The 24,520-nt window shown below is 39.2% G+C and overlaps 1 protein-coding gene across 1 annotated transcript in view; it reads left to right on the top strand.

The window, feature by feature from the left end:
- MCCC1 (methylcrotonyl-CoA carboxylase subunit 1) overlaps nucleotides 1-21,855 on the top strand; it is a 63,212-nt gene extending 41,357 nt beyond the window's left edge. The window contains exons 11-19 of the mRNA XM_007468924.1: nucleotides 1,798-1,981; nucleotides 4,200-4,309; nucleotides 5,753-5,969; nucleotides 8,024-8,110; nucleotides 13,713-13,762; nucleotides 16,720-16,857; nucleotides 18,156-18,263; nucleotides 20,636-20,707; nucleotides 21,493-21,855. Of these exons, the coding sequence (XP_007468986.1) occupies nucleotides 1,798-1,981; nucleotides 4,200-4,309; nucleotides 5,753-5,969; nucleotides 8,024-8,110; nucleotides 13,713-13,762; nucleotides 16,720-16,857; nucleotides 18,156-18,263; nucleotides 20,636-20,707; nucleotides 21,493-21,621 (1,095 nt within the window). The 3' untranslated portion in view covers nucleotides 21,622-21,855. The remainder of the gene's footprint in view (nucleotides 1-1,797; nucleotides 1,982-4,199; nucleotides 4,310-5,752; nucleotides 5,970-8,023; nucleotides 8,111-13,712; nucleotides 13,763-16,719; nucleotides 16,858-18,155; nucleotides 18,264-20,635; nucleotides 20,708-21,492) is intronic.
- The last annotated feature ends 2,665 nt before the right edge of the window (nucleotides 21,856-24,520 follow it).

Genomic DNA, 24,520 nt, shown 5'->3' with positions numbered 1-24,520 from the left:
AGAGTCCAGAATTTTGAAATCATGAAGGATAAAGGGTTTCCAAGGATTAAAGAGAAGAAAGCTTTTGGACATTAGGGGGACCAGCAGACATTTATTTCTGCAAGTCAAGAAACTGTAAGAGCTTTAGAAAGAGAAATAGGCTTTTATCATCTGGGGAGGGTTTCTAGAACTTAGGGATGCCATTGGACCTTGTTTACAGTGTTCAAGGTACTTTGGAGTCTGGCTTCCAAACAGAGGTAAAACAAGGGGTCTCTCCATGTGGTGAGGCAAGAGTTCAAGCTCCAGGACCTGTCTCTGGGGTCACCAGCGTCTTAGAGCAAGGGTGCAATGATGTGAGTTCCCAGGCTGCAGGTTCAGATGGTTAGTAGTTTCAGGAGACGCTGGTGAAATATCCAAGGTCCAGGGCTTCCAAAGAGTCAATGTCTAAGCCCCAGAAAACTCAGATGGTACAAATTTCTAAGTACCCAGAGGCATGGTTGGGCTAGTCTCTTCTGGGCCCATATAGAAGCCAACTTCAGAGGAAAACAGATAGGCAAAGATAGCCAGGTTGAAATTGCGCTATATAGTCAGCAATAAGATCACATCTTAGAATACGGACATATGGTCATTCTTTTCCTTTTTTATACTAAAACAAATAGAATTCTATTTTTTTTTGAAATAGAATTCTTTATTAGAACATTAAAGAGTATTTTATTATAAAGGATAAGAATGAAATAATAATAGCTAACACTTACATAGTGCTTACTTTATGCCAGGCATTTTTCTCTGAAGCATTAAGAGGTTACAGAAACTTACCCAGAATATGAGTACGCCCAGAACGGAATAAGTATAGAGACAGAATTTGAACCCAGGCAATACGGCTGCAGAGTCTGTGGTTCCAAACACCATGGCATAAAGCCATTCAATTTAGTCCATTTTCCTTTCATTTTCACTGTTGTGGTTGCTGATTTTTCTTATCTACAGATTTAAAGAGATGAGACTTTTGCTTGTTTTACACTTGTTTTACACCTGTCTAGTTCAGTGTGCTGCTAAGTTAGAGATTTTCCCTGTATCTTTTGCCATCTCAGTTTGTTATTTTCTCATCTTGGAGGAAAACTTAAGGGAAGAGAGAAGAGAGTGACAGTGTGCCCTCTAATAGCCTTTTCCAAGTTATATTAGTTGAAGAGAGAGATTTGTTGTATTAGTATATAAGAGCCAAAATAATAATAATTACAGTAGTGGTAAACAATGCTGATCATCCTGTTTATAATCTGGTATCTTGCAATATACATAAACATAACAAAATTTTAAAAACATCATGTTCCACTCTTTGTTTTGCTTGATCACTTGGTGATGAAGATGACAAAGATGACTAATGCCACGCTTTAGGCATAGCTGTGAAAATAGTCCTAAACACCATCTAATAATTTACTATAAAAAAGCTTGATTTGGTAACAGTGCTAATGTTTTAAATGAAAACTGAGAATATCTTGCCAGTAAGAAATTTCAGTTTTCATTATATTAAAAAAGCACTGATACTTATATTTGTGATTTAGTCATTGGTTTGCCTGTTTTCTCTATTTAAAAATTCTAGAAACCCATTGTAATTAGTACAGTATTTTCAAGCTGCATCTGTTTTTTAATCTACTTTTGCTTTTGCCCAATACTCGAGTAGGTGGATAAAATAAGAGTTTTTATTTGGCTTCACTATAAAGTCCTGATGTACATTTTACATAGAAAAGGATAAGACCGTCGACTAAGTCTCATAGCTGCTAGAAGGTGGATATTCATAAGAAGCACATACTCTTCTTTTACCAGATTGCAGCAGGAGAGAAGATTCCTTTGAGCCAGGAAGAGATAACTCTGCGAGGCCATGCCTTTGAAGCTAGAATATATGCAGAAGATCCTAACAATAACTTCATGCCAGGGGCTGGACCATTAGTGCATCTCTCCACCCCTCGAGCAGACCTTGCCACTAGGATTGAAACTGGAGTACGGCAAGGTAAAGTGAAATAAAGCAAAAAGTCTCAGTGTTTAAAAATTGTTAGTACATTATTGGCTTTGTATGGGGTCTTTTCCCTGTCTTGTGGATATATCTAGTGTGCTTTAAAAATAAAGGATTTAATTGATTTCTCTGTAATCTTTACTTTTCCTTCTGGAATAGTCATTTTTAAATAATAGTATTTTTAAGCAGTACTACTCTCTTTTTTGAAATGCAGCAGCACTTAGTGAAGCCTAAGCAACAAATATTTTGTGGGTACTGTTTTATATTTTTTACTTTGCCTAGTTCCAAATATAATTTAAGGTGACTGATAACTGCTATGTCCAAGGCACTCTGCCTTCAAGGTACTGAAAGTCAAGCTGAAAAATTAATAAATGAATTTAGTGCAAGCTAAACAGTAATAACTAAAAGAAAGAAAAGAAAAAAATGACAGTGCAAGAACTATCACGATTCACATATGATGAATAATGATGGTCATAACAGTTATTTAGTACTTACTATGCACAGGCACTGTTCTAGGTGATTTTTCTACCTGGGCTCCTTTAACTATGAGAACTACCCTATGAATAGATGTTATTATCACTCCATTTTCCAGATGAGGAAGCCAGGGCACAGAGAAGTGACTTGTCCAAGGTCACTCTTGGAGCCAAGATTCAGACCCAGGCTTCTGGCTCCAGGTTTTATGCTCTGAGCCACCACTGTCTACTGCCACCTTAACTTTAGTTGCCAGAGAAGTTATACAGATGGTGAGTGATAAAATACAGCAATTCTCAGGAATAACAGGTTATGTTAGGCTGGTATAATCAGGACACGCTTCTAAGAGGAAGTCTGGAGTGGATTTGAGTAGGCAGATTTAACAGCCTACAGAAAGGTAAAGAAAAGAGGATTTAACTAAAGATGTGTTTGAAGAACTGTGAGAAAATATGTGGCTGGAGAAAAGGGTTCAGGACAGTGAGTAGTTGGAGATATGGCTGGAGATACATAATGAAAGCAAATTGTATAGGGTCTGGAAAGCCAAAATGAATGAGGACTTCTTAATGATAAACTGGCAGCATTTTGAGAATTCTGGCTAACCCACAGCAAAATTTGGTAGTCAGAAAATTTTTTCATATCAGCGTCTCATCATAGAGAGAAGAGGGAACTTGCAATAGAAAAAAAAGAATCTGTGAGGCAAGCAAAGCTTGCAATATACTTTAATAAAGGTGCTCAAAGGATAACAGAGATATAATTCTAAAACAGACTCCCAGATTCACATCCTGGCACTGAGGAGGATAATCTAGTCTAAGAAGCTTTCCCCAACCCTGCTCTTTTGTGTTCCCTGAGTCCCTTGTGTATTCCTTGGGCATTGCCCTTTTATATTATCTTATGATGATCTTTTACTCGTTGTCTAGCTTCTCCATTAGACTATAAGAGTCTTAAGAGAGGGACTATGTCTTCTATGTTATAATTTCAGGACTTTACTCAACCCTAGGCCTAGAAGGTGTTCAATATGTGTTGGTAGGTGGGTGGGTGGATGGATGGGTGGATAAAGGAGTGTGATCTAACCCCTTGATTCTACAGATGAAGACTCTGGGGTTCAGAGGGGTCCAGTGGCCTGTCAAAATCACAGAAAGGTCCTAGAACAGTATTCTATGTAATACACCACATCCTTTTGTCTTGAACCATTCTAACCAGTGAGATGTGCATGGTTCACATTCTTGTTCTCTGAGACTCTGGTCACAGTAATGTCAGCTGCTATTTGTTTATCAGCTCTGCCAGGTATGGCATTTGGCACTTGATTGTCAATCCTCCCAACAAGCATATAGGATAGAGGAATTGTCCTTTTTTTCTGATGAGGAAACTGAGGGGGTGGAGGGAAGGAAATGCCAAAGACAGAAGTGATTGTGATATGAGAGGGTAGAAGGAGTTTGTACTGACTTCCTAAAATGAGAAGGGAAAAGAAGCTTCAGACGAAGATAAGATGAGGAAAACCAGCCTATGTGTCATTGAATGACTGTTTGGGGCGTGGTGCTCTTGGATGGCCACACCCTCCTTAACAACTTCTGTTTTTAAACCCCCAGTGAGCCTCAGTTCCTAATGAATAAAATGGTGGTAAGGATATCTGTGGTGCAGGAGTTTGTGAGGATTAAGTGTGAAATGTACATAAAGCCCCAGGAGAATGCCTTACTTAACATATTTTCTCTCTTTAACTTTGGTTACTGTGGTTTTTCAATTTCAGGAGATGAAGTTTCAGTGCATTATGACCCCATGATTGCAAAGCTGGTTGTGTGGGCTGAAGATCGCCAGGCAGCCTTGACGAAACTGCGGTACAGCCTTCGACAGTACAGTGTGAGTGACCTGGGGCTGTGTCAGTGGCCCTGTTGTTCTCTGCATCTCTACAGCCAAGCGTGACTGTCACGATTGGTCAACTTTGTCCTTGTCAACTTATTTCCTCCAATTACCCATATGTCACGAACAGAATAATTTCACATGGGAGAATTTCCCATGGGTCAGAATAGAGTTTGAGGACTTCTTAATTTCAGCTAGAAAAGAAAGATTGCAAGACTAAAACTATTAGCATCAGCGTTAACCTCAGTATGAAATTTCTATTCATCCTGTAGATGAGGCCAAGACACGCGTGTGGCCTATCGTCTGGTGTTATTTTCTGTGAAGGAAGATCAGTCTTATCCATTTGAAAGAGTTTGTTGCTTTTCTGTAGCCATTCATTTCCTTGGTGCAGTAAGTCCCATACCACATTGATTTAGCTTCATAGAAGGACTTCTTATTAACCCATGATATTCAAATTATTATATATTGTGAATTTGATCAAACCTCTTTTTTTCTGTGGCTCCACCCACACTGGCCTCTTTGCTACTCCTTAGACACCCCAGCATGGAGCCATGTGTTCCCGTTCTCCCTTCCAGAATATTCTTCCCCCACATGACTGCCTCCTCACCATCCTGAGCCCTGCTCACTGTGACCCTCAGAGTCCTTCCAGGCCACCCCACAGAACCCTTTGCTGTTCTCTCTTCCTTTAGCCAGCCTTCTTTTTCTTCATATCACCTGCCATTATATTAGATATTTGTTTATAGATATTGCTGTCATCTGTCCCTTGAATGTGGAGGCAAGGACTGTGTTTTGTTCCTCACTGTGTTTTGTTCCTCACTGTGTCTGCAGTATCCAGGTCAGGGCCTGGCACCTAAAAGGCACTCAGTAAATGGCTATAAAATAAATGAATGAATGGATGAATGAGTGAATGAATGAATGAACCCAAGTCTTAGATAGCAGTTTTGCCTGGGATCCTATTTATTGGGTGGATTTGGGTTAATTTTATACCTTTTTAACTTTTTATATCAGTGTCAAAGTTGGATTTTAGTGTTGGAAGGAAGCTCTTTTCAGGTCGTATAATCCTACCCATCCCCAGCGCAGCAATCTTACTCTGTTTGCGGTATTCCTATTTCGTGGGTGTGTTCTGAGCAGCAAGTCTTTGATATCTTGCAAGTAAATCTCATTTAAGTTTCTTAACGTTTACTGGCTTTCCTAACCTGAGTCAATTAAACATCTCCACACTACCTACCCAACCCCATTTCCTACATTGTCTTTATCATAGTAAATTACATAGTGTTATGTGCAGATGTATAGTGATGGTGAAGTGGGTTTTTTCGTTTTGTTTTTTCTGAGGGTTATTCATAGTAGAAAATACTTAGTAGAAAGAGCAGATGCCATAGAAACGTTTTTCTGAATATGTTGTTTTCCCCACTCACTGGGGACATTGGCTTTTTTTTCCCCTAGATTGTTGGGCTGAACACCAACATTGACTTCCTCCTCAAACTGTCTGGCCACCCAGAGTTTGAAGCTGGGAACGTGCACACCGATTTCATCCCTCAGCACCACAAAGAACTGTTGCCCCAACGGAAGACCACAGCCAAAGAATTTTTATGCCAGGCAGCTCTGGGGCTCATCCTCAAGGAGAAAGCTAGGACTGATGTTTTCAAAATCCAGACACAAGGTATGGAATGCTTTTCTCTTTCTTCTGCTTATCAAGATTTTATGAATAATCATTGAATATGCTTTTTTTTTTTTTTTTTTTTTTTTGGCTGTGCCACACGGCTTATGGGATCTCAGTTCCCAACCAGGGATTGAACCCAGGCCACAGTAGTGAATGCCCAGAATGCTAACCACTAGGCCACCAGGGAACTCCCACTTTTCTTTCTTTATGCCACTCCTACCTCCCTTTTCTTCTGTCAGTGATTGACACCTTCCTCTGCTAGTGTTTTTTAGTGTGAAATAGAGCTCCTCACGTAACATGGATGCGCCCATCAACACCCTTTAACCCATTAAATATAACTTATCACCTAACAGCGTAATGTAAAGAAGGAATTATTTTCAGGCAAACACCAGTTCTCCCCGCATCCCTTGCTGATATCCCTTCCAACTTTTTTTTTTTTATTTATTTTTCATTTCCTTCCAACTTCTTTTATTCACCACTCCTTGTGGCCTACTTTGTTGTATCCTCTGTACCTGCAGCAACTTCCTTGGTCCTGGAGACTAAAGACAGAGTGCCAGAGATGCTCAGATCCCCTTGGGTTACCCATGATTTATTGTTGAGTTAGTTCCTCCTCTCTTTTTCTATTCTGTGATCAAATTTCTGACTAGCTAAACACCTAGGTACTTCATTGTATCATAGAATCTGGGCACGGGGGGTGCCTATGACAGATTCCTCCTGGCTGCCACACGCGTGCATCCCTGCTTCAGCATCCCTGCTGAGTTGTTGCCCAGCCTCCTAACACCTCAGGAAGCTGGAAATTCATAATGAAAATTCGTTAGTTAATTACAGTTTCAGTCAGTTCTCCATTAAGAAGTTCTTCCCTCTAAATTGGCAAAATCTGAGCTCTCCCAAATTTGCTCCATAATGTTTCCTCAGGCTGTCTCTGATCTTTGGAGCAAACAGAAAAAAAAAAATTTGAATCCATTTATCCCTTCATTGTTATTAGGATTATTATTATAGGATCCTGTTATTGGGATCTTTAATTTCTAGATTCATTCAAAAAGGTTACATTGAAAGCTTAAAATATAAAACTATATTTGGAGATTTGTGCTCTGTCCTCATTTGGTCCTTTTACATTAAATAAATGCATCTAACTATACCCCATCTGGTATTCCTAAGCCTGGACTTAGCATTTTTAGAATGGAGTGTCCTCTTACTCTCACTTTCCTTTTTAAAATTTATAACCAGCACAGTGAGGAGTTTCAGAATAAATTGCTTCAATTTAGCTACTCTGTAGCTCCTGGATATTGTCTAACAGAGGGTGAACACACAGATGTCTGGGGCAGACCAGTAACAGAGATGAGTAAAAGAGGCCAGGTAAAAGAAAAATAGTGAGTGGTGAGGATTTGGGTGACCTGGAATGCATTTGTCCTGTCAAAAAAGTGACCACTGTGCAGTTTACGTAACCAGAGGATGAGAGTTGAGGCTGCAAATATTCTGATTTTCAAGAGAAACTGGGATATTTTTCATATAAAATTTCCTGAGCTGTAAATGAAAGTGTCTAATTTAAATTTAAAGCAATGAGGGGGCTTCCCTGGTGGTCCAGTGGTTAAGAATCTGCCTTCCAATTTGGGGATATGGGTTCGATCCCTGGTCAGGGGACTAAGATCCCACATGCCACGGGGCAACTAAGCCCACGTGCTGCAACTACTGAGCCCACGCGCCACAACTAGAGAGCCCGCATACTGCAACTACAGAACCTATGCACTCTGGAGCCCACGAGCCACAACTACTGAGCCCGCACGCTCTGGAGCCCACGTGCCACAGCTAGAGAGAAGCCCGCGTGCTGCAACGAAGGATCCCACGTGCTGCCACTAAGACCCAAGGCAGGCAAAAATAAATAAATATTTAAAAAAGGAAAAATAGCTTTTAAAAAAAATTTTTTTAATAAATTTAAAGCAATGAATAGAACAAAGAAAACACATTTCAGCTGCCAATATAGGACCTCTTACATTTTCTTTTGTTAGTAAGCTTGATGTTCATTAATTTGTTGTTGAATTTTAAATTTTTTCTAGATCAATACTCTCCTTTTGTATCCAGCAGTGGAAGAAGACTGAATATCTGTTATACCAGAAGCATGACTCTTAGGGATGGTAAAAACAGTAAGTAATGTTTTATTAAAAGAGGAATGTGCTTCGTAGAAATATAGCATATTTACCTGAAAAAATAGGATTCAGTCTGGCCACTATCAATTACATATTTTAAGATCCCTAGCCTAAACATTGGAAGGAAGCATGCTAAAATAATAGAATTGATTGGCTCTGGGTGGTAGAGTTAATGATTTTTTTTTTTTACACTTTTTCTATATTTGGAAAATATTTTTAAAATACGTCATAAAACGTACATAGCAAAATGACAAATGAAATATGACAAAACATTAGTGAGATTACCGTTGGATGGTGGGATTTGAAGCAGTCTTTTTTCCACCTCTTCTTTGTACTTTCTTTGCTTTGCAGTTTTTCTTCAGTGAGCATGTGTGACTTTTAAAGAAGAAAAACAATAACCAAAACTACTCCAGGGAAGAAGGATTGCCCAATGTTCAAACAGCGTTAATGAAGGGGAGCCACTGTTTTACCCACCTAATGATGGTGAAACTTAGGCATAGGAGGTGCAGTAAAACTTACTCAAGGCTAGTAAGTGGCAGAGCCAAGATTGATACCCAGTCTTTCTGACCTTGGCCCCTGTGCTATTTCCACCACTTTTCCAGTGGAAACTTGAGTTTTGATTGCAAACTAATTTGAATAGGCTCAGGAGGGGGCCTGATTTCTTGTAACTTAAGTCAGGAAGGGCTGACACCTAAGCCAGAAGGTGGTTTATAAACTTATGGCTGGAACAGTGTACCAGAGGAGCCAGAATCCTGTGATAGCAGGTGGCTGCATCCCTCTTGCTGCAGGACAGTTTGCCTGGCAAGCCAGATGTGCAGAGTCAGGGCTGGGAGGACCGGATGACCTTAAATGTGAGGTGTCAGTGAACTGTGATAACTCCGTTATCAGAATGTGCCTACCAGGTAGAACAGAATGCTCCTGCCAGCTCATCACAGCACCCTCTGCCCCAAACAGAGTGGGATTTTCTGTACCTCAACTCTGTGTAGATATCCAGTCACTTACTAAAAGATTCTTTGTTCACAGAAGTTGATTGGGTTATAGCTCTTTAGGTATTTTTTCATTCTGAACCTAGATGGTCATTGCCCTAAGTGCCTTGAGTACATGGAAAGAAAGTTTGCAAACATCCCTTATAAAGTAGCATTCTGCAAATGGTCAACCTATCCATTTTATACTGGTGTATTAATTCATTTAGTCCTAAAAAACAGCCTCCAAAATCTGGGAATATCTTACTCTAGACTCCTGTATGCTGAGCACAAGTATCAGCAGCAAAGTTTCAGTGACCTCTTCAACCTAAATTAAACAGAAAAATCACATGTGTGATTGTAATTCAGATGAGCCAACTGTGTTATTTGGCATGGATCTTCACTAAGGCTCTGAGCAGTGTTTTGAGTTATGCTGCATTTTTGGGGATTTTGTTTTTTTAATTTTTAAAGTAAATAAATATATAATTGAAAAGCCAATATGCATGCTGTTCACTACATCCTTTTGGTAGTATTTTTCAACAATAATCCAGGTCTGAATATAATAGCTTTCAGAACGTTATGGTGAGTCTCTAATATAATCAGTAGTGACCATGGTTGAATAAGAGAGTGCTCCAAACAGGAAGTCTAAGAGCCCAGAAGCATTTGTGAATCTAAAGTAGAACCAGAGCTTCCCTGGTGGCGCAGTGGTTGAGAGTCCGCCTGCCGATGCAGGGAACATGGGTTCATGCCCCGGTCCAGGAAGATCCCACATGCCGCGGAGCGGCTGGGCCCGTGAGCCATGGCCTCTGAGCTGCGTGTCCGGAGCCTGTGCTCCGCAACGGGAGAGGCCACAACAGTGAGAGGCCCGCGTACCGCAAAAAAAAAAAAAAAAAAAAAAAAAAAAAAAAAAAGGCATAAAGTAGAACCAACTCCTAATGATCTCAGTAAGAATGACCCAGCATTTTAAATATTCAGGGCTTGATAAATAATCTTCCTTTGTTACTATGGCCATGTTTCACAGAACCCTGCCCTACCCTCAATAATAATGGCTAAGATTTATTGAGTGTTTGGTATATATCAGACACTTTGTTAAGCTCGTTCCATGGATTATTTCATTTGCATTTTCAGAATAGGCCAATGAGATCAGTGTTATTATTAGTGTCAACTTTATAAATTGAGAACCAAGTCTTAGAGAGATTAATAGTTTTCTTGAAGTCACACCAAAACTAATTGGTGGAGCCAGAATTTGAACCCATGCTCCAGGATACATGTGCTTACCTAACACTGCACCATGCTAAACTTATATACTTTATTAGAGGATATTAAACATATATTAAATTTATAAGAGGATGTTTAAGGTTCTCTCGTGGGGGTCAAGAGATACCTAGAGGAGGGAGAAACAAATTCAGCTACCCTATAATATATAAAAGAATTTAGAGTTTTCCTGGCAATGTCTTTACTATGATTCTTTTTTTTAATTTTTAAAAAATTTATTTATTTTATTTTTTTATTTTTGGCTGCATTGGGTCTTTGTTGCTGCGCGCAGGCTTTCTCTAGTTGCGGCAAGCAGGGGCTACTCTTCGTTGTGGTGCATGGGCTTCTCATTGCGGTGACTTCTCTTGTTGCAGAGCATGGGCTCTAGGTGCGCAGGCTTCAGTAGTTGCAGCATGTGGACTCAGTATTTGCGGCACTTGGGCCCTAGAGCGCAGAGGCTTTGGTAGTTGTGGTGCGTGGCTCAGTAGTTGCAGCGCCCAGACTCTACGGTGCGTGGGCTCAGTAATTGTGGCTCCTGGGCTCTAGAGTGCAGGCTCAGTAGTTGTGGCACACAGGCTTAGGTGCTCCACAGCGTGTGGGATCTTCCCGGACCAGCAATCAAACCCGTGTCTCCTGCATTGGCAGGCGGATTCTTAACCACTGAGCCACCAGGGAAGTCCTTTACTATGATTCATTCGGCATTCGTGTCAGTTAAATACTTTTCATATCTTATAAATTGAAAGAAAACTGATGTGGCATAATTGGATGTATTTTCTTATAAGAAAGTTTAGAGATATTGGTAAGATATATGGGGAAAGTTTCATTCATTCATACATTCAGTACAAAGTTTTTGAAAAAACAGATATTCTGAGTAATGTGAAGAAGAGAAAAAAAGATGTAAGAAATTTACCATTTGGCAAAGGAGAAGTGTATATGTTGGCAAGACGGGTGGTGTAGTGGTTAATAATGCAGGCCCTGGAGTCAGACTGTATGGGTTGAATTCCGCTCCCCTCTTGTCTGTGACCCTTGGGCAAGTCACACTCTCTAAGCATCTAGTGTCCTCAGCCGTAAATGGGGATGGTGATGGCAGTTACTTCCTTGGGTTGTTGAGTGTATTAAATGCGGCAACACCTATAAAGCATTTAGCTCATTGAATGACCTAGAGCAAGCAGTCAATAAACAGCTATCATCATCATCATCATTATTAAATTATCCCCTTGCTACTATGAAAAGAAAAAAATAGATATGTATGTCACATGTTAATTTTTAAAAGTTGGTTGCAGAACAATATTATAACAATATCCTATTTTTATAAAAGAAAAATATAAATTTGTGCATTTGAAAAAATCTAAAAGCATTCACACATTAAATATTTAATAGTACTACATCTGGGCAGTAGAGGGAATTTTTAGTTTATGAACTTCAGTATTTAACTTTTGTGAATATTTTTATTTTTGCAATTTTTAAAAAATATATTTTTAAATTTATTTATTATTTTTGGCTGCATTGGGTCTTCATTGCTACACACAAGCTTTTCTCTACTTGTGGTGAGCGGGCTTCTCATTGCAGTGACTTGTTGCAGAGCATGGGCTCCAGGTGCCTGGGCTTCAATAGTTGTGGTGCACGGGCTTAGTTGCTTTGCGGCATGTGGGATCTTCCTGGACCAGGACTCGAACCCGTGTCCCCTCCATTGGCAGGCAGATTCTTAACCACTGTGCCACCAGGGAAGTCCTATTTTTGCAATTTTTAAAAACAACTGATAAAGAGAAAAAACACTGTCATATAAAACTGGATGAGGGGAGAATCATAATGGTATTTTATATGCCGAAGTCTTAATGTTCAGAGGAGAGAGAATTCATTCCACCTAGGCAGACTCCTCCCAAGGACAGTGAGTGAGTGTGATGTGTCAGTTGGTGTGGCTGAGGACCAGCAAAGTGTGAAGGAGGAGCATGAGCAAAGAGGCACAATTGTGGGCAAGGCTAGAGGCATATATGGAGAATATTAATTGGCCCATTTTTCCCATTTGTTTGGAACACAGGGCTATGTAGAATAGTGGGAAACAAGGCTGGGAGTTTGGTGCCTTCCATACCAGGCCAAGTATTTTGAATGTGGTGGGGACATGCTACGGAGTATCAGCTGGAACGGTTGAAACAGGAAGCAGGAAGTTTTGGAAGGACCTCTTTGGAGGCAGCCTGGCCAGAAGCTGTGGGACTGAATCAGAGTAGAGCGATGGGAATGGACAGGAGGAAGTGTAGAGGACAGGTCCTCCAGGGGAAGAATTTGGCAGCTTTGTGGTGACTCTTGGAGGTGGAAAGCAAAGGAGAAGGAGAAGGCAAGAATGATAGGCTATAAACCTGGATGACAAGAAAAATGGTGTCAGTCATGGAGCTCACAGGTCAGGAGGGAAGGCAGGTGGAGTGGGGAGGTGATTTGTTGTCTCCACCATGTTTATTTTAAAGTGCCAATGGAGGATCCTGCTAGGAGTGACTAATTAGAGTTTTGGAGAAGGAAGGTCAAGGCTGGAAACAGATTTGAGCTGGCAGCATCAAGATGCTGGTTGATGTGACAGGAGTAGATGAAATGACTTTGGTCTGCATTCTCTACCCCACAAAATTTCCATCTCCTAGGATAGTCTTTAACCTATTCTGTAGTCACATAATGATATAACTATATTGCATATTATATTTGTATAGTCTGCACTTTCACATTTATTTATTTTTAAAAATTTTTTATTTTTTTGCGGTACGCAGGCCTCTCACCGCTGTGGCCTCTCCCGTTGCGGAGCACAGGCTCCGGACGCGCAGGCTCAGCGACCACGGCTCACGCTGGCCAGCCGCTCCACGGCATACGGGATCCTCCCAGACCGGGGCATGAACCCGTGTCCCCTGCATCGGCAGGCGGACCCCCAACCACTGCACCACCAGGGAAGCCCTCACATTTATTTAATCATTTACATTCTCATACCCAGTTGATGGGTCAGAATGGATCAGAAAAGCAAGATTTTAAATGACTTGGTCAAGATCACAGAGGTGATCATGCCACAGATGGCAGATTTGGGTCTTAAGCCAGAACTTCTCTTTCCCAATTACTTACATTTTCTACTATGACACTACAGCCTTTCTTGTTGACGGGAAAGTATCTGAAATATCCTATAAACTTAAAAGAGCTAAAACTCCAGTTTTAAAAAAGAAAAGTTTGAAATTCACCTTTATTGAAACCTGATTTTTAAATTTTTTTAATCTTTATTGTCAGAGAGTTAAAAAATGTTGATATCCCTAACAACTAGTTATCCTTAGGTTGAAAGTGAGGTTTTCAGAATCTCAGTTACTGAATAAATGAATGTCTTCTAATTTTTCTTCAATTTCCCCCCTTTCTCCGTAAAGATGTAACCATAGCTGTAACATATAACCATGATGGGTCACATAGCATGCAGGTAAGCCTTTTTGGTTTTGTTCTACAGCTCAGAGCTGAATCTGATCTCTGTCATACTAAGTAGAGTATTTTTTAACTCTACTTTCTTTTAAGCCATTGATTATTATGACTATAATTAGGAGAATGTCATGAGCTTTTATTTCAGACCAATTTGGAGAAATTACCCCCTATACAGTTTCTGATTATTTATTCAGTTTGGCTGTGGGGTTTCTTAAGAATAAAAGATTGGTAAAAAAAATAATAATAATAGTTTTGAATCAGACACGTAACAAGCCTCTAAATTATGTGAATGTATTTATATCTAAAGTAGTAGTTCTCAAATTTTTTGGTCTCAAGACCTCTGTACACTCTTAAAAGTTATTGAGACTCCCCTAAGAGCTTTTGTTTGTATTAGTTACATCTATTAATATTTACCATTTAGAAAATTACTGAGAAAAAAATTATTATTCTTTTAATGTACGTTTTTAAAATATACATAATATATAATTTACCATTTTAACCATTTTTAAGTGTACAGTTTAGTGGCATTAAATACATTTACATTGTTGTGCAACCATCACCACCATCCATCTGCAGAACTTTTCTCCTCTTCCAAAACTGAAACTCTGTACCCATTGAACAGTAAGAGCCCACTCCCACTTCTCCACCCACCCCTCCTCCAGCAATCACCATTCCACTTTCTGTCTCTGTGGATTTAACTACTCTAGGTACCTCATATAAGTGGAATTATTCAGCATTCCTCCTTTTGTAATTGGCTTATTTCACTTAGCATAATGTCTTTGAGGTCCTTCTGTTGTTGTAGCATATGTCCAAATTCCCTTCCTTTTTAAGGCTGAATAATATTCCATTGTATGTATATACCACACTTTATTTATCATCTTTCAATGGACACTTGGGTTGCTTCCACCTTTTGCCTATCGTGAATAATGCTGCTATGAACATTGGTATACAAATATCTCTTTGAGACCCTGATTTCAATTCTTTTAGGCATATACCCAAAGAAGTAGAATTGCTGGGTCATATGGTAATTTTCTTTTTAATTTTGAGGGGAACTACCATACTTTTTTCCGTAGTGTCTGTACCATTTTACATTCCCACCAGCAGTGCACAAAGGATCCAGTTTCTCCACATCCTTCCTTGCCAACAGTTATATTCTGGTGGGGTTTTTTGTTTTGTTGTTGTTGTTGTTTTTCTTTTTTTTTAAGAAACCATCCTCAGGTGTGGAAGTGTTATCCGACTGTGGTTTTGATTTGCATTTTTCCATAATGACTAATGATGTTAAGCATCTTTTCGTATGCTGATTGGCTATTTGTTTATCTTCTTTAAAGAAATGTCTATTCAAATTATTTGCCTTTTTTTAAAAACAGGGTTGGGTTTTTTGTTGAGTTGCAGGATAAACGGAGAAGATTATTACAAGCACACCTTCCATTAGCCATCAGAGCAATAACATTATCACGTGTCCTGCAATCTCTAGAAAATTCCACTGTATACTTGAGAGAATGAGGGTAAAAAAAAGACAAATAACATTATGTTATTATGAAATTGTTTGACTTTGTGGAACTCCTAAAGGGGTTTTGGGGACCCCAAGGGATCCACAGGTCATACTTTCAGAATCTCTAGTCAAAATTTTTATGATAGACCTCAATTTTTAAAAGTCCATTATACGGGCAAAATGAAATGCTAAAAGGGTTAAAAAACACTATGAGAACTCAACCAAATTCCTATAGTAAGTATATATTCAGAGAATAGAATAAATCATTTTTAGTACGAGCTAAGAGATTTCAAATCCTGCAAAATGAATTTATCAATGATGCGCTTTAGATTACCCAACGCTTTGAGACACATTGATTTTTCTTTCTCTGAGATTCAGACAAATGATGGGAAATCTACTTACTTTAGTATGTGAGAGTTGCAATTCATATTGGTACCTCTGGTTTAGGAACCCCTTCTTATCCCTTGGTAAATGGTAAATTGAATTGCAGATTTGTTCTAATCTCTGCTCATGGAACTACATTCACGAACTTAGAATGTGCTTCTGTAGATCTTTAAACAAAACTGTTCCCAATCTAACCTTTATGTCCTGAGAATTCCACAAACATTCAAATGGCTGTTTTAGTAGGTTACAAAGCAGAGGAAAATATCATATTTTTTAACTTAGGATAGATAAGAACCATGTATAAATACTGCAGTGTGACCTATTTCACTTTAGCCTACATAATATATTTGAAAAGAATAGCCACAGGACTCTGACACTAACATGGGAATTGAAATGAAAAATAAAGAAAGAAGATTTAAATGAATTTTCTGTGTGTAAGGGAAATCTTTTTCTTGAGTGTGTATATGAGAAAACATCCTTTTAAACAAAAAGGTTTCATGTCCTTTTGTCAGCTTCCTTGGAAGATTAAGTGTGAAATCTGTTCTTCGGTACTCTCTCTCTCAGAGTAAGAAAATTGTGGTCAATCTCCAGCTAATTTATCTTCTTAAATCATAACTGAAACCCATGAATTGGATCTACATGTTGGTGAAATCTATCCAATTATGGGGTTCTGGCTTTTTTCGTTACTAACTTTGGCACAGTAAAACTAAATTTGACTTTGGGTACTCAGAAATGAGTACTAACATGTAATATACTCAACTGAATTTTAATAATTTTGCTTACTTTGATCTGTATTTCTATTTCACTTTTTTATTGCTATTCTTAAATGAACCTTTATCTGTAGCAGTATGGTGCTATAGATATGTTCTATAACTTTTTTTTCCTTTTAATTATCTTACTGCTATTTCTTTCTAGAGTATTTTGTTTATGAATCTTAGGAGGAAATTTCCTACATGACTTTAAAAAAAAACATTTTACCTATTACCTTTTGAAACTTACTAGTAAAGAATTGATTTTGATTTTAATTCTGTAGGGTTGTTCATTTATTTTATTTTAAGGATCTTATTTTTCTGTTTTTTCAGATTGAAGATAAAACTTTCCATGTCCTTGGTGATCTTTGCAGTGAGGGAGACTGCACTTACCTGAAATCTTCTGTTAATGGAGTTGCTAGTAAAACTAAGCTGATTTTCCTGGAAAACACTATTTACTTATTTTCCATGGTAGTGTCTTTTCTTTATAATAACACTGTTGTGGAGATTGGGAGAAAATTGCTTGACCAGAGGTATTCCACTGAGATAGTAGAAAGATCCTGCTTCCTTCTCTCACTGCTGTGACCTTTTCTCTGTCTCCCTTTCAGTCTGTTTCTTTGTCACATTTCCACCTTCTCTATTTCTCCATTCATCCCTTTTGTTCTCACAGGTTCTCACTGACAGACACATATCCGTTTCTTCCTTTAATTCTCAAACACCCTTACCCCCTTCTTGTCAGAGCGAATCTCCCTGCTCAGGGGGCAGTGTTCTCTCAGGGATGTGTGGCCTGAAAACTTGCCCCAATCACCATCCTCCTAGCACTGGGAATCCTGGGGACTTGGGAGGGTGACCATTGTGGGAGGAATCTGTGGACCAGATACTCCTTATGGGGGAGGTGGGTGGGGTTAGTGGTGGTCTCGTGGCAGTCAAAGGATGGTTGGGGTAGGCTTGGCATGGATTTGGTTAGGAGCTTGTTAGGAGACCTTGGTGTTCTGCATGGGCGAAGAAAGGGAATGGATTATCAAATATACTGTGGCCTCTTCAGAGTCTTCTCACATTTGGGAACCATCTTCCAGACCACAGTCCTTTGTGCTGAGATGCCTTTAGTATTCCAGTAATTAAACTACATATTTGGAGTCAAGGTTGATCTCATTTTACCAGGCATTTCTTGCCATAGTCAATGTGGTAGAACAATATGATGGCAGAGGCCGTAGAGTGGAGTGGTGAAGAGCATGAGTTCTGGAGTATGAAGCTACTTGGGTTCAAAGCCTAGCCCTACCAGCATCTGCTTGACCTTGAGCAAGTTAAACTCTCTAGGCTTTAGTTCTCCCATCTATGAACAGAAATAAATAAATAACAGAACCCAACTCATAAGGTTGTTGGGACCATCAATGACATTATATATTCATATAGTTGTTAAGAAGAGTTCCTGGCTTAGACTAAGCACCTTATAGTGGGGTTGCTACTAAAAATGGCTTCCAGACAGTGGCTGTCTTTTACCAGCAGTTATATACTTTAATTCTTTTAATTCCCTGTGAGGCATGTATGCCATCACTTCTTTACAGTGGGAAACCAAGACTGAGGGGTTTAGTAATTTGCTCAAGGTACAAAGCTAAATTAGAACCCTGGTATTAAAGATGACTGATATTTAACAAATAGTTTGAAAATAATCATCACCTCAGGTCTATTAGTAAAACTATAGTGGTCTTAATTTCATTTCTGATTTATGTTATAAATATATACCCCATAAATATCATTTCTATTTATAGGATGGAAGTATTCAGATTGGCATTCCAGTCCCCAGATACTTGTCTTCAGCGAGCTCAGAAGGAACCCAAGGAGGTGCCATAGCTCCTATGACTGGAACTGTTGAAAAGGTAATGATGTGAACGTATGTAGAATGATGTACAATAAGTCCTAATAAATGTCTTTGTTGAACTTTGTTGTATATTCTTTTCCCCCTCTCTAAATCTTGCTCATAGGAAAGCATCCATTTCAAGAAAACAAAAGGATCTATTATAGATTCAAGTTCTATATTACAGTGAAAATACCATTTACCTAATTTTTTTTTTTTTTTTATGGCTGTGTCGGGTCTTCGTTGCTGCGCACAGGCTTTCTCTAGTTGCAGCGAGCAGGGGCTACTCTTTGTTGCGGTGCATGGGCTTCTCATTGCAGTGGCTTCTCTTGTACGGAACATGGGCTCTAGGCACGCGGGCTTCAGTAGTTGCAGCACACGGGCTCAGTAGTTGCGGCTTGCGGGCCCTAGAGCACGCGGGCTTCACTAGATGAGGCGCGCGGGCTTGGTAGTTGTGACTCCCGGGCTCTAGAGCACAGGCTCAGTAGTTGTGGTGCACAGACTTAATTGCTCCGCGGCATGTGGGATCTTCCCGGACCAGGGATCGAACCATGTCCCCTGCATTGGCAGGCGGATTCTTAACCACTGTGCCACCAGGGAAGTCCCCATTTGCCTAATTTATGATAAAGACTCTTCTTTGAAGTGGGAATTTCCATCAGAGTACAAATAATCAAGGTTGTCTTTATATGATTAAAATGACACATTCACCAAGCATTATCCAAAATTTGAAAGGTGTTGATGAAGAACAATGTGGTTTGGTGTTGAATGCCACATATATTCAGAGTTGAGATCTTCCAATGGTGGTAGATCAGTAGTCTCCTTTTATATACTTACATATAGTAGAGTCCCCTAAAATGTATTTAAGTCATAAAAATTCAACTGTATGTTCTTGGTACCCATAAATAAAAGAAGAAAACAACTATTTAAATAGTGTGAGTAATTTCACCCGCCATTCCTGTCTGGAAATGTTTGCCCCAGAAGGGCAACAGACTTGAGGGACTTGGACCTGCCTTTTGCTCATTCAGTCTCAGTTCCCACAGGCCTCTTGTAATATGGACATCCCTACTCAGGGTGTACTTTTAAACATGCACTTTCTTCCCCCACAACTGACCTAAACCCAGATCATTGATCTCATTGAATGCTACTAAAGTTATCACCCAGCACTGGGTGATTGTGCGGCTCTCAGACATGTTTCTCATTTTTCACAGTTTTGACTGTACACATTGACTTCAGAACCTAACTCTACTGTGTGATGTTTCTGAAAACTACTTGATAACCATGTTAACCAAGAAGACAGTAAAACCATATGGGATACATGAGTTCATTTATACTTGAAAAAAGGAAAATAGAGATATTTTTCTGTGTTGCCAGTAAGTTTAATTCTTTCACATGAAGATTGTCTGTGCATTTACTACACAAGGCCCTAAAGACTTGAAACACTATCCTAAACAACCTAAAAACTAGAAAACCAGGCAAGACCCTCCACCCTGCCTGTCATGAAAACATTTAAGTGTAGTACAGGCATACAGCAGAGAGATTGCAGGTTTGGTTCCAGACCACCACAGTACAACAGGTCACATGAATTTCTTGGTTTCCCGGTGCATATAAAATTATGTTTATACTGCACTGTAGCCTGTTAAGTGTGCAATGGCAGTATGTCTTAAAAAAAAATGTACATACCTTGATTAAAAAATACTTAGATATATGTATAACCGAATCACTTTGCTGTACGCCTAAAACTAACACAACATTGTAATCAACTATACTCCAATATAAAATAAAAATTTTAAAAAAACTGTATTGCTAAAAAATGCTAACCATCATCAGAACCCTCAGTGAGTCATAATCTTTTTACTGGTAGAGGGTTTGAAATTTTGCAAGAATTACCAAAATGTGACACAGAGGCACAGAGTGAGCAAATGCTGTGGGAAAAATGGCGCCCATAGACTTGCTTGATGAAGAGTTGCCACAAACCTTCAATTTCTTAAAAAGAAAAAAAAAGAGAGCAATATCTGTGAGGCACAATAAATGTGCAGAGCAATAAAACGAGGGGTACCTGTAGTCAGTCCTTCCCCGTTGGTGATATGTCTTGTCTGTATATTCGTGAAAACACAAAAGGATCTTGAAATACATTAAGTGTATTCATCTGATTCAAGGAAAACTCAGTGGGTTGGGGGGCAGGGATGGGTAGCTAAGGAGTGCCCCCCACTGACCACAGTGCCCGCAATGCCAGACTGACCTATGGGTCTCTGATTTGTGCCAGTATGTTTGTCTTTGGCGGACAAGACAACCACATAGACACATACTTCTGCTGTGTACATTTATATACCAACTCTGTGGACCACAAAGGACCTCTGTGTTTTTAAATATTAACCTGTCACTCTGACTCTCTAGGTGTTTGTGAAAGCTGGAGACAAAGTAAAAGCTGGAGATTCTTTGATGGTTATGATTGCCATGAAGATGGAGGTAAGTGAAATCACGGGTTCACTTGCCAAATAAACTTTGGGAGCTATCAGTCCCAATCATTCTTTTGTCTTATTTTGTAAATTAAGACCATTTTAAATATTAAACCATGGATTGATGAAGCATTAACTGCAGGAAACAAAACCAAACCATCCTTCTCTTACATTTTCATTTTCATTTTGTGAGATTGTGCCTGTCATTTGTGATTCTGAAATTATCAATAGCTTAGATTCAGGCAGTAACCCAACAGAATATTAGCTACTGGTATTTTCTAAGGCCACACCTAGGATGCCAAATATCAGTATCAAAGTGAAAACCTCAGTCAAGTTAAATTAGCTGTTTAGGTTTTTAGGTGGTTAGAAATTGTAGGCCATTGGTTCTGAGCCCTGGACACAAATTGCACCAGGGAAGCTTTTTGCAAAAGTACCTCCCAGACCAGTTGAACTGGGATTTCCTGTAGGGGAGCCCAAGGATCAGTAGTTTTTAAAAGCTTCCCAGGTGAGAGTCTACTGTGAAGCTTGAGCTGAGAATTACTAGCTAATTCAGAGCTTCCCAATTATTGACCAGGTACATCAAGGTAGTGATTCTTCTCAATCCCCAAGCGCACCATAAAACTGTTATTATTTTCTCTGTGTGCTGTGATATGAGAAAGGTCGGGAAGCACTGATACATGACAAAACATCAAAATAATTGGCTTCATTTTATACTTTTCATGTTTCTTGACTTGGTGTGTGCTCAACCCTCATTAGCATCACAGCCATTGTTTGTCATGCCTTTTGTCTTTGCAGCATACCATAAAGGCTCCAAAGGATGGCACTATCAAGAAAGTGTTCTACAAAGAAGGTTCTCAGGCCAGCAGACACGCTCGTTTAGTCGAGTTTGAGGAGGAAGAATCTGACAAAAGGGAAGCAGAGTAAACTTCATTAAATAAGCAGCCAGTTAAGCAGCCTCTTAAGTGTAGTATCTCTACACCAAAATGGGAAAGTGCCTTCCTGCTTTTCTCGGGGTCTGATGACCAGCACTTTTACTAAATGATTGTATGATTGCGCTTAAAACCGTTTCGTATTTAAGAATCATGTACTTGGGTCACAAATACAATAAATTATCTCAAAATATTTCATACTAATAAAATTATACTTTTTTATTGGGAGACAATATAGTTTGTTTCTGCCTCAAATTTTATACAATGTAGTGTTTTTAGGAAGGTGAGCAGCAACTTGATCAAAGGAGAACAACTGAAAGAGAAAAGGTCATTTAACTAAATGAATTATTTCCTAGTCACAGTCATGACGAAAATGGACAGTAACGTATTTCAGAGACAGATGCCATAGCACTAAACCTAAGAGGTTTTTGCCAAAGAGTAACTTCTTAGGTAGTTTAAACACATGGATGCTATTTGTTTCTTGTTTTTGTGATTGGAAAGTTTCTATCTAGACTGCCTCTGCCTTTATTGTACTTTCTAAGCTTGTATAAATATATATACACACACTTATGCTTTTGTGTATATGTATTTTATACACCTACATATTATATATTTAAATTGTATGCTAGAACATATTTTTTCTAGAAATGCACTTTCAGTCCCCTGCATTTTCAGGTATCTACTGAAGTGTTAAATATTTGTTGAACTGAGTTCTTACTGCACACATGAGATTATGTTAAATGTTGTAGAGAATACAAAGAAATTTAAAAATATGGTCTCTGTACTTTTAAGATACTGATGATTTAATTGGGAAAATAAGACATAATCATGTCGAAAGTTATGTGGGAAAACAATCAAATCCACAATTAAGTAATTCCATTGTCCAGAGAGTGGTGAGAAAGGTACCAAATACTAAATTTGGAAACACTGAGTTCTCAAGTAAATCTGATCACACAGCTTAGTTAGAATGTCCATTTTTCCAAAAAGGCAGCATGAAACCTAGCACACTAAGACGTGGATAGGGGTGAAGGCTGATGGCATATGACTGGGGCAGGACATGTCTTCTAGGAGCTGGGGGGAAGAGAGTCCTGTGGGCAGGTGTGCTCAGGGTAGGTTTCATTAGGAAGGAGAACCCAAGGGCAGTAGCAGGGGTGCAGGGGGGTTGCAGACTAGAAAGGAAGGAGCTGTTGAAAATGAGTAAGTTGTGTTCTATATCCGGGAGCAGATCTGCCCAATTGGAGTAGGAGGTGCTTGGGGGTTAGGGAGGGACAATAAAAGAAAAGGTATGAAATTTAGGTTGGGACCAGATTTTAACTGGCATGGAATGGCAGGTTTGGATTTTATCTTGCAAGTTGTGGTTACACTGAATTATTTTTCAACAGGGAAAGCAGTGATTTTGAAAAAAATGATCGGGCTGTTAGTGCCCCTTTAAAAACAACTTTGACATTATTTCACAAGGTTGAACATTTGTATACCCTATGACCTAACATCCCAGTTCAGAAATGCACAAATGCACTTGTGCACCAAGAATGTTGATAGCCACATTACCCATGATAGCAAAGCACTGGAAACAGTCCGAGTTGGCTGGCAGGAGGAGTAAATAACTGGTATGGCACACGGTTGAATACTATGTAACAGCAAACTAAACAAGAGCATCAACGTGGACGAATCTTGGATTCATAGTAGTGAAATAGCATGTACCAGGAGGTATACACAGCATGGTACTATCTTTACAGTCTTCCCAAATCAGCAAAATCAACTATATTCATATACGTAAAATAAAGCTGTATTCTTTCTCTTTTTTGATTGAGGTATGGTTGATTTACAATATGGTGTCAGTTTCAGGTGTACAGCAAAGTGATTCACTTATGTATCGTTTTTCAGATTCTTTTCCATTATAGGTTATTACAAGATATTGAATATAGTTCCCTATGCTATACAGTAATTCCTTGTTGCTATTTTATGCATAGTAGTTTGTATCTGTTAATCCCATACTCCTGATTTACCCCTACCCCCTCCCTCTCCCCTTTAATAAAACTACATTCTTTAAAAAGTAGAATAAAAAATTTAAAATTAAAGACAGTGATTAACTCCAGGTATTTAGCAACGGGTTGACATGCGCGAAGCATGTACAGGTAGATGCAAGTTACTGTTAATGTTCTAATTGTGGGGCTGAGTGTTTGGTTGGTTATATTTATTATGCAATTATGTTACAAAACTAACATGTTACATATGATTCAAATAATGTTTTAGAAAATTTCATCTGGCAGTAACTTGCAAGTTGAATGGAGGAGGGGAAGACTAGAGGCTTGAAAAGCAGTTAGGAAGAGGTGCTTACAGATAGATATTTAGGCATGAGGCAGTGAAGAGGCCATCTAAAACCAGTGCTTTTTGTTTTCTTTTTGGCCACGCCACAAGGCCCTGGGCAATGAAAGCACGGAGTCCTAACCACTGGACCACCAGGGAATTCCCTAAACCAATGCTTTTAACTATAGTTTTAGCAGCACAGTCTTCTGCCCTGCCCAAACAAAACAAATTTGTTGACAAGAGGAAGAAGCAGAGGTGCTCTGGTGGAAATTTGGGGTTGCTGTATGCCCCCTTTCATATCCTTCAGGGGAACAAGATAGTTATCCTCTATGTCATTGTTAAGAGGCTATGTAGATCACAGGTAATAATGTGTAGAGAAGGAATTTGAAGCCAGCCATCCCAATTACCCACATATTGGCGAAATTCTTTGCGATCATCGCTGTGGTACTGTTTGAGCAGAGTTCCTTTTGCACATGACTGCATCTGTTTCTTCTAAAACATTCAGGGCATTTGCTGTATACCAGGGCCTCTGGAAACAAAGATGGTTAAGAAGTGGTTTTTGCCCTTGCCTCAATTAAAGGGAAAGA

This window comes from Lipotes vexillifer, unplaced genomic scaffold, assembly GCF_000442215.2.
Source record: "Lipotes vexillifer unplaced genomic scaffold, Lipotes_vexillifer_v1.1 scaffold263, whole genome shotgun sequence".
Lineage (NCBI taxonomy): Eukaryota > Metazoa > Chordata > Mammalia > Artiodactyla > Lipotidae > Lipotes > Lipotes vexillifer.
Note: the sequence above shows the minus strand (reverse complement) of the source record. Positions and strands in the feature narration are given on the sequence as shown.